At 54.6% G+C, this 10,532-nt stretch overlaps 1 protein-coding gene across 4 annotated transcripts in view; it reads left to right on the top strand.

The window, feature by feature from the left end:
* The first annotated feature begins 10,214 nt into the window (after nucleotides 1-10,214).
* The window catches only part of Per2 (period circadian regulator 2), a 40,754-nt gene continuing 40,436 nt past the window's right edge, over nucleotides 10,215-10,532 (top strand). For 3 of the 4 annotated variants that reach the window (XM_048808863.1, XM_048808862.1, XM_048808867.1), the window contains exon 1: nucleotides 10,317-10,480. In XM_048808863.1, coding sequence (XP_048664820.1) covers nucleotides 10,461-10,480 — 20 coding nt within the window. In that variant the 5' untranslated portion in view covers nucleotides 10,317-10,460. Of the gene's footprint in view, nucleotides 10,481-10,532 lie in introns of all 4 variants that reach the window. The other variant, XM_048808864.1, reaches the window with a different exon arrangement.

The following is a 10,532-nucleotide window of genomic DNA, read 5'->3' as shown; positions in this document are numbered from 1 at the left end:
CTCCTGGCATTTCCTGGAGAGGTAATATATTTGGTTTGCCTGTTGGGGCAGACACAGAGAGGCCAGCAGATGGAGATTTTGTGGGTCCTCCTGATTCTTTTTCCTCAGTGAGTCCCCAAGATTTTTTCTCTTCATGGCAGACATCATAGGTAAGTCTACTTTACACTGTTGGCATAATTTAGGATTTTCCCTTAGAGTAAAGAAAATCTGAACATACGGCACCTCACACCATTTCCTTTCCTTTTTTTTGTAAATTTTATCAAGCTGTAAAACTGTATTAAAATTGATATTTCCCTCTGGTGGCCAGGTTTCTCCATCAGAGAGTTTGTATCGAGGCCAGGCCAAGAAAATGAGGCGCTTTTTCTTGATTGTCTGAGGGTCAAATCTATCCCAGTTTTTCAATACTCAGGCTAGTGGTGCACCTGGCGTATTGGAGAGAGAGAAGCTCCCGTCTGAGTGAGAAGAAAACAGGACTCAGGCGCCCGTGCCGCGCCAGAGAAAACTGTTCTCATTAGGGACGTCTCCCTAAGCTTCAGCCTCCTAAACGGTCCAGAAAACCCGTCTCTCACCTTGCTTTGCCAAGGGGTGTCTGGTCCCCTTTAGCAAAGTGCTAGGGTCTCAGTTTGCCCTGTGCCCGAGACCCTGGGAGGATTCAGACTTAAGGGCATTACTGCTTATCCTCCCGGCCACTAAAAACCCATTGCAAAAGAGAAACATGCGCTCTTTTGTTGCCTTTGCTCTGTAGACTAAAGGAACCACCTAAGGGTTAAGGGATATCTACTGGTTGTAAGGTAGCAGATTACCCGAGGAGTTGATTCTAAAAAGGCCTCTCTGGCAGCTTAAAGAGAACACAGCACATTTTAAACATTGGGGCGGTAAAACAGACTAGTGGAAGTTACCTATGCATCTTAGGGAACCTGGGCAGATTTTGCTAATTATCCCATGCCTTTCTCTCAGTCCTACAACCTGAATTGCTAACATTTCTGACCTTCGAAGGAAGGGGAGCATCCAGGAGGGAATGGATGCGGATTTGGGAGTGTTGCGTAGCCCATATGGAAGCAAATGTGATTGGGGCTTTCCCTCAGTGTCATTCATCTACCGATCACCTAGATACCCCTGAGGGCTGTCGGGAGGGGGCTCAAGAGAAAGGAACCTTAGGAATACGTCTGAGTGTAGCCTAGACCGGAATTCCACAGTTGTTCCAAACTCCTTCCTCCACCTCCACTCATCCGAGGCAGATCGGGATTCGGGACACTGTGTACTCACGCCAATTGCTCTACGGGCTGAGACAGAAAAGTTGGAAGCGGCTTTGGCAGAACCCAACATGCCTGCTCTGTATTGAACAGGTGATTGAGAGCTGCCTAGGCCAGGAAACCTCTCACCCGAGTCTTGAAGAGTGGCGGCTGCACTAATTGCATTTAAGTAGCCGTCGGGTGCCCACCTCACCCTCCAGAAAGAAAGAGAAAGATGCACCTCAGACAGACATGGGGTGCGTGGAGAGGGCTTACCTCGGTGTAGAAGAATCTCAGTGGGACCTCCAATATGTTACTGCTGTTGACCGGTGACGAGTCCTTGCTTCCCCAACGTTGAAGAGTAACACCAGAGAGCACGCCGAGGCAAGGTCAGAGTAGAAATTAGAAGTTTATTAAAGGACAGCAGAAAAGACTTCTCCCGGAGGAAGAAGGGGACCCAAGAGGTGGAATCCGTGGAAGTGCGGTTGTCTCCCCTTTTTATAGTTTTGGTGATGGAATGTAAGGGGGAAGGGTTGGGACACAGGTGGGCCAAACAAGTAATCTGGGCAGGAAGGACTTCATTATCACTCCTCAGGGATGGGCTATCTCCAAATCTGTTGGGAGATGTTTCCTGGGTTCCATTAACATTTCTTTGGGGTGGACTTTGGCCTAGGGCCTTTCCGGGACTTCATTAACATTCCATGAGTTGTCCTGCGTTTCCCGGAATCATTGTCAGCATGGCCTCCATTTTAGATTTCACTCGATATGATATTAGATCCGATTTACCTAACTACACTGACTACCTAATTTTAAATCTGGCTTCAAAGCCACCCCACATTAAGTCCTCACCAGGGGTCAAATCGATGGGCTCCCATCTTGGATTCTCAGCCTCCAGAACTATTGGCTAAATAAACCTCTTTTCTTTATAAAATACACTGCCTCAGGGGTCTCCGTACACTCATGAAAACTGGGCCAATGTGGGAGGGCAGTTCAACTCCCAAATGAAGCCCCATGTGAGGGTCTGCTTTCTAGAACCACTTCAGCCCTCCGTGAGTCTTTGCTTGGGTTCCCTAGAAAGCAGAGCCCAGGGACAGGCTGAAGAACTAGCACCTTATTGGGAGGCGTGACCCCAGGACGGCAAGAAAGAAGAAAAAGCACGGTGATCACTGCTTCCCCGGGAGCCACAGGAAGCAGACCCGATGCATGGCAGGTCCCCAAGCTCAGCCCAGGCACTCTCTGGACTGGCCAAGGGAAAGCCAGGCCTTGGCTCTTTTCCCACAGAGGACAAAAGCCAAGGGAGTGCGTCAGCTGGCTGTCCCTGCCTCCTTCCTCCATGGTCCATCCAGGCCTGCTCTGCCATGCACAAGGGAAGAGCTCCGCCAACACCTTCAGCCGTGACCCCTCTCAGGCCGTCAGCGACAGCCCCCTGGGCACCCACGCCCAGCAAGCCCAAGGCTCTCTGAGATGGCTGTCCTCCTCAGCACCTCCAGACAGGCACCCCATCTGCAGGGCCATCCGGGGGGCTCAGGGCACAGAGCCCCACTTGTCAACTCCTCATGACTGGAAAGACTCCAAATAGGCATCGGGAAGCTGGGCGGACCCCGCAGAGTGGACCTGCAGCAGAGGGTTCACCCAGGAGACTCATGCAGCCTTGTCCTGGGGCCTTCTCAGGAGATTTGGAGGGACCTGCTGCTCTGCAGGGTGGACGTGGGACTGCCAATAAAAGCTCCACCCCCAAAGCTCCCCGGGGGTGGGGGGGGCTGTACTCCTAGACCAGAAGTCCACATGCTCCCTCCTGTAACAGGGGCTCCACTGTGCTCAGGTCTCCCACTGCCCACACCACCGTCTCTCTCCCAGAGTCCCTTGCTGACAATGGCCACAGCCCCCTTTGTCACTCCTCTTGGTCCCCCAGCCTCACATGGGTCAGAATTCAGCCAGCTCCCTGTTCACAAGCCAAGGGCACAGGGTTTTGTGTGTGCACCATGTGGGGAAGAGGTCTCCCGGGAGCCGAGCTGGCTGGTCCCTCTCACCCACCCTGTCTGTGCTAGACACCTTGAGGCAGGCCAGGCACTACCAGCCCAGGAAGACTGCCCTGTCCCCAGCAGTACCACTGACCTGGAGGGACAAAGCCACAGGTACCGCCTACTTGGAGAGAGAGCTCTTAGCCTTTTTTGAGTCCAGACCTGCTGGGCTCTCTGGGTCTTGGTCACCACACTAGCCAAATAAGCTTCCTGTGAGTGAATGCCGTAGGCTTACCAGGGATGCCCAGTTCCTGCTCGGGGTCCCAGGGAACCCCCAGGACAGCTATGCCGAATGCCATCGTGCTCCCACTCCCAGAAGGATGCCACTGACCACTGTCAGCCCGGGCCGTGAGTCTGCAGCCGAGGTACACGTCGGCCTTCAGCGCCCACCGTTTACCTCACTCAGTGGCACTGATGCAAACTATCCAAGCCCCCGGTGCTGCTGGCAGCAAGCCCAGAGGATTCCCCTGTGCGCCCGAGTGGTCCTGCCACGTGGGCAACAGGGCATCCTGGCAGCTTCCATAGTGGCACAGGGAGGAGTGGGGCTCCTGTTTTCCCTCCCTTCTCCTCCGCAGGGCTGTCTGTTGAGGAGGGATAACAAGATGGGTAAGCAAGCAGTGTTTTCCCAGCCTCCCCTGGACCGCGGAGCTACCGCAGAGCTACCGCGGGCCCTAGGGCTGCTGCAGTCAGTTACACACCTGGGCTCCCGCCTTTGCCACACAGCCAGAGGGGACGCCTCCACCCTGAGAGTGACCCAGATTAACCCCTTTGTAGCTCCCAACCAGCCTTGGTCCAGGGACAATGATGTCCCTTCCCTGTGCAGACCCCCCAGCCCAGGTCACATGCAGGGAGGGCTTGGAGCTACATTCACTGCGGGGCAGACTTGAAGGTGGGGATCCAGGCAGCACAGTGTCCAGCTCGCGTCCTCCTGGGAAAGGCGTGCGGGCCTGGCATGCCTGGGCAGAGAAGCTGCACCCTGGTCTCTATGGGCTTAGCGGGGAGTTCAGAGATGCAGAGAAGGCCCAGCGCGTCACAGAGGAGCTTGGGGCGCAGAGACGGTTCCAGGAAAGAAGAGAGATGTTGGAGCTTGGACTTCGGCCCCTCAGGACGTGTGGCCTTCCCTGCTGAGCCAGCTTGTTCCCAGGCTGTGTGCCTGCTGGGCAGGTGGCCCTGAGGTCCCGCTGCAGACCAAGGTTCTCTCCTCTGTGATGTAAGTCGTGATTCCTGTTTCGCCCTCACACGTCTGCCGCAGGGGTGAGGATTAAGAGAGAGAATGCGTGTCCAGGGCTGAGTGACGCTGGCCTCAGGAAGCGTGCTTGCTCCTAGGCAGCTCACACCCAGGCTGGGAGCCCCGACCCCAGTGTCCTGCTTTCTTCTTCTTAGTGTCACCTGGGATCAAGGACCCTGGTGGCAACAGGCCCTGCAGGTCCCCAGGGCACACAGGGCACCGGTTCCTGACTCCACTCCAGGAGGTCCAAGGTTAGAGGGTGCCAGCTGGACTCTCCCTCAGTGCCACCCACAATGATGCTGACAGAACCAAGCCAAGGTGGCAGTCTTGGGGACACAGTAGCAGAAAGAGACAGGGCAGCCAGGCCTGCTGTAGGACTTTCCCCAGGCTAGTTCCTCACAAAACACAGGATGGCCCTTGGACGGTGGGGGAGTCTCCCACCCTATGAAGGAGAAGGGCCCTGGAGCACAACCATCACCTGCACATGGGAATCGCCTCAGGTGCAGGGCTCACCTCACACACGAGGCTCAGACAAGGGGTGACCCCAGACGTGGAAGGTCAGTGCAGAGGTGGAGGCACCTCAGACGCACAGGGTCTCTGAAGGCCAGGAGACACCTGCAGAATGGGCATCGCTCGGAACCTAGGGTGAGCGTTGTCAGCTCAGAAAGAGAAAAAGTTCACTTGGGCTCACTTTTAGAGGTCTCAGTCCATAACTGGCGGCCCTTCTGAAAGGTGTTGGGTCTGAGTTGAGGCAGAATTGATGGTGCAGTGGGGTCCGCCAACGGGGTCTGCTTCACAGCAGATGAGAGGGAGAGCAAGAGCCGGGCGCCCCAATCCCCCTCAGGGGCTCCCCACCCAGGGACCCCAAACCCACTGGTCCCACTCTTGAAGGTTCCACCTTCTCTGAAGAGCACCACACTGGGGCCAGCCTTCGACAAGTGGGCATTCAGAGGACATTCCAGATCCAAGCTGCAGCGGGTGTGACCTTGGACGTGGGGTTGGACATGGAGATCACCCCAGACGTAGGAAGTCACCTCAGAGACAGGGTCACCTCGGAGTCGGAGCTCACCTAGGATACGGAGCCTTGTTGGTCAGCCCCCCAGAGCAGCCAGAGGAATGGGTGGTTCAGAGACCGTGGGAAGGGGCTCAAGCTGCCAGAGAGCAGGAAACCCGGGCAGCCCAGCCCCCAGGTTCTGAGGGAAAGGGTTGGCCTGCAGCTGGCACCAGGCAGGCCAGACACTGTGCCCCAATGCTCCCTCCTCCCCAGCCAAGAGCACAGCTGTCCCTTCAGTCCCTGGCTTCCTGTCTTTCTTTTCTATGCCTTTATTTCATTTATTTATTTTTATGTGGTGCTGAGGAGGACTGACCCCACTCGTGCGAGGCAAGGACTCTACCACTGAGCCACAACCCCAGACCCTTTCCCATGGTCTTATGACCAACAAGTTTGAAGTTTTCTCAAGTGACATGGTTAGAGGGTGCCAGCTGCGCTTGAGGCAGGCCAGGCACTGCCAGCCCAGGAAGACTGCTCTGTCCCCAGCAGTACCACTGACCTGGAGGGACAAAGCCACAGGTATAGTTGTGGTGGGTTTTTGCTTCTATTAAAACTATGCTTTTAATTTGCAAAATTGACAATAAGAGAGGTTGGTTGGGTACACATTTAATCCTATAGTAATACAAAGCAGATGTACAACATAAAAAAGGCGGAAGCTTGGGGCACTTATGCATTTATTTATATTTTTGTTTTGATGTACTACAGTGAAGTAAACAAGTCTATCCAGAGTATTGTACTGCAGAGACAAAGCTATGGGAAGCTGACCGCGGTGGCACATGCCTGTAATCCTAGCAGCTAGGGAGGCTGAGGCAGGAGGACCACGAGTTCAAAGCCAGCCTCAGCAAAAGCGAGGCACTAAGCAACTCTGTGAGACCCTGTCTCTAAACAAAATACAAAATAGGGCTGGGGATATGGCTCAGGGGTCACAGAGTGCCCCTGAGTTCAATCCCCAGTACCTCTGCAAAAATAATAAAAATAAAAACTCAGTAGGCAGCCAGCATGATCAAGATACATTCTTTAACTGGGTGTGATGGTGCACACCCAGTTATCCCATGACTTGGGAGGCTGAGGCAGGATGATCATGAGTTCAAGGCCAGCCTCAGCAACTTAGCAAGACCTTAAGCAACTTAGTGAGAACCTATTTCAAAATAAGAAATAAAAAGAACTGGGGTGTAGCTCAGTAGCTAAATGCCCTGAGTTCAATCCCCGGTATAAAAAGAAAATTATACTGGTTCTCAATCTACCTCATGTCTAGAAAGAGGCATTGCCCCTATGCCACCTGCCTGGCTCAGGACCTTCCTAGGGACAGGTAGACCTTGTCTCACCCTGAACACAGCTGCCCATCCTCCTACAGCTGGCTAAGGGTTTCCTTGCCAGGAGCTGCTACCATGCCAATCTGGCATCCGCTGCAGGAAACTGGAGAGCGAGGGTCAGGCATTCCCACCTCCACTGTCCCTAGGACCATGAAGAGGGCTCTGGACTGGAGGGCCAGAAAGATTGACAGGTCCCCTCCACCTCATAGGGGGCTTTACTGACAACCCCCACCTGCATTTGTTGAGATGATTCTTTTCCCAGTCTCCTGTGTCCCCAGTTTGTGCCCCAGCTAGTCACCCCTCAAACCACACGATCCATAAGGAGAAGAGGCAGCAGAGGCACAGAAGCTGGTGTGAGGTAGGCCCCCGGTAAACTGCTGGCTGACCAAGCAGGGCAGCGGGAGAGCCGCAGAGGCCCGAGCGCAGGGCACAAGCCTGCATGGGGAGGGCTGAGTCGGCGGGAATGGGCCTCTGTGTGGGAGGTGGATGGGTGAAGGCTGAGACCAGAGGCCAGCTTCCTCCACTGACAACATTCCCCAGGCAGCCTGGGACCCCAGCTCATGAACCCTGCCTCTTCCACCTGAAGGGCTGGCTTTCTTCTGGCCAGCCTGCCTCCCCCAGTGCCAGTGGCCGTTTGGCCATCCATGAGTTCTACACTGGATGGAGGTGACGGGTGATCTGCCAGGACTGGCGGGGAAAGGCACTACCCCTGTTCAGTCTAACTGCCCAACACACCCTCTCCGTTCCCCAATTTCCATCTTGATTCAGAGAGAAAGGCATCCAGGGACAAGGCCTGGCCCTAAGGGTCTGCACCACGGTATTCCCCTCTGTTGGAGGATTAGCAGGAACCAAAGTCCCACGGCTCAGCTCCACTATAATTTGAGAAAAAAGGGTTGGTGAAGAAGGTGAGTTTATTGAAAGCTGACCTGAGGAAGACAGAGGGAACCTTTTTTGGTCTCAAATCTCCATGTTCTGAGGGGGCTCAGGGATGTGAACAGTTTTTTTTTTTCTCTCTCTTTTGTTGGTTTTGAGGTTTGAACCTGGGGGGGGGGCACTTTACCATTAAGCTACATCCCCAGCCCACTTTATGAGTTTGAGACAGGGTTTCACTAATTGACCAAGTCTGGCCTTGAACTTGCCATCCACCTGCCTTGGCCTCTTGAGTAGTTGGAATTATAAGCATGTACCCCTGCACACCTATTTTATAAGAAGACTGGGGGTGCAGTGGGTCACAAAGCAGGAAACACATGTGTGCAGATTTTGCTAGGCTGCAGTAGTCAGAAACTGGTCACAGTCTGGTTTGGTGGTGCCCACTGGGGCCAAGGGGCTGCCCCTTAGCCTCCATTCTCAGTGAGAGCAAACTCCAGGCAGAGCAGAAAAGCTGTCGTCAGAGAGTTGCTTTTAACTTTAATGGGCTCTGTTTCAAGAACTGGGGTGGAGGTTTCTGCCTGGGATTTATACCCCATCTTGGACTAAATTGCGTCTGGACCTGCCCTGCCCATCGGTCCTACCTCACAAACTCCTCACAAGCAGGGTTTCAGTCAGATGTGTTTTTACATGAGCCCAATCCTCAAGTGTCAACAAATATTGTGTGGATGAATGAAAGTTTCCAATAACAAGAAAGGATAAACCATCTGCCAGACACTGAAAACTGAGACCAGAGAGTTCTAGAAGCCCATGGCATTTGAGAATTTATAAAAGAAACGATGTCTATGTCTTTCTACCAAATTTATTGGTGGAAATAGAATGAGCTAAATTTAAGAGGGAAGTGTGACATTAGGTTATGGGCTGAATACAGAGTAAGACCAAGGAAAAGCCAAGGAAGAAGCCAGAACCGGAGGTGTGGATGAGTCGTCTGCTCAGTGTTGTTTTCAGACAATGGAGCCACCATTGACGTCAATGTCAGGGAAGAAACAAAAGGGCCTTTGGGTGTGTGCAGGGAGCAGCCGGGCTGGATTTGCTTGGCATTTGTGTGCCTGTGTCAGGGGAGGGGCAGGAGCATAACAAGAGAAGGGCCAGCCTGACACTGCAGAGTCCAAGACAGGCTTTCCAGGGCTTGGTGGGAAGGACTGCCCAGATGGACTTGGCATTCGCCTCTTTTCACAACTGAGAAGCTGCATGCACACCTTGTCAGGTAGAGGGAAAGAAGGGGCTCACACACCGGAATTCCTGAATGTGGGTTAGCTGGCGTCAGCCACTAGTAGCTTAGTTTACCTATAGGTTACAGGTCCATAACTCTTTCTTTCCTGCCCTCCCTGGTCCCCAGGGGAGCACAAAAAAAATATGAGGAAGAGTGGAGGGAGATGCCACAGGGCCTAGGTTCTTGGACTGCATCTAGTGCTCCTTGGGCCCTTCCAAGCCAGGCCAGCCTCCCCTCCCCATCATATTGTGCATTTTCAGGGTCTACTGGCTGTTCACTGCTTGCAGGAAAGTCTCAGGCTCCTAAGCACTCCAATCAGAGGGGAAGTTCTGCTCTCCTTCCTGACACTCTGGACAGGAGACTGGGGTTTAACATGCCTCAAGCTTACCCACTGGCGCTGTCCCCCACATCCCCCGCCCACAGGCTGGTGTGTCTCTGTGACTTGCACCTTGGGAAAGCTTTCCTCTTCCAGACGCCTCTTTCCTTGTACCCACTCCTGAAGTTCTTCCTCCTCCATGGGGCCTCGGAGAAGGGCTCTGGCCCTGGTTAATCTGTAATCCACCTCACCCAATTTAGTACTTGATTAAGTTCTCTTTTTAGAAAGCAGTCTTTTCTCCTTAATAATGTGCTTGGGAACAAGGACATTATTTATGTCTTTTGTACCTCCTTACAGTAACACTGACCCTATTTCCAAAACCAAAAATTGCGACACATGATTTAAAAAATAAGAAAGGTCTTGGAAACTGACTGTCCTGTCGATAAGAGGCCTGGGTGGACCTGCACCAGGAGCTGGAGCTCCTGCGGCCGACCAGTCTACGTCCCCGGGGCAGCTCCAGCGCCTAGCGATGAATGAACAAGAGAGTGAGTTGATGAATGAATGGAAATGCGTGGAGAAAGGATGTCCGCAAGGAGGTTCCCTCGGCCCGGGAGCGCGCCTCCTGCTGGTCGCCACAAATGACAAGCCCCCTACGGGTCTGGGCTTCCGCGGGGCGCGAGGTGCGCAGGAGCAACTCAGGACCCACGCCAGCTCCCCCGCGCCGCAGTGGTACGCGCCACTCGGAGCTCTGCGAGCCGCCGGCTGCCAGACGCCTTGAATGGAAGGTGCCGAGGCCGGAAGTGGAAAGGACCACTCGGGCGGACCAGGGGGTGGCACAAGCGTGACGCGTCTTCATTGAGGAACCGAAGCCATGAACATGGAGTTCCATGTGCGTCTTATGTAAAGTGAGCGACGGGCGCCGCCACCAATGGGCGTGCGGCGCTCGCAGGCCCGGCCTCCCAGATATGCAGATGAGGCGGCGCCACGGCCAATGGCGGGCGCGAGGGGCGGGCACGGCGCGCGCGGTCACGTTTTCCACTATGTGACAGCAGCGGGCGGCGCGGCGGCGGCGGCGCGGCGGCTACTGGCTGCTCTGGGCGGCGGCGGGCGCGGGCCGGGCAGACGGGAACGACGGGCCCCGGACCAGGGGGCACGACAGATGGCGGACGCGGCGGGGCGGTGAGTGGCGCGGGCTTGCCAGGCGGGTGTACGGGTCGCGGCAGCGGCTCCT

The sequence above is a fragment of the Marmota marmota genome, unplaced genomic scaffold, assembly GCF_001458135.2.
Source record: "Marmota marmota marmota unplaced genomic scaffold, marMar, whole genome shotgun sequence".
Taxonomy (NCBI): Eukaryota; Metazoa; Chordata; class Mammalia; order Rodentia; family Sciuridae; genus Marmota; species Marmota marmota.
The sequence above is the reverse complement of the archived record's forward strand: the minus strand, read 5'-3'. Positions and strand labels throughout refer to the sequence as shown.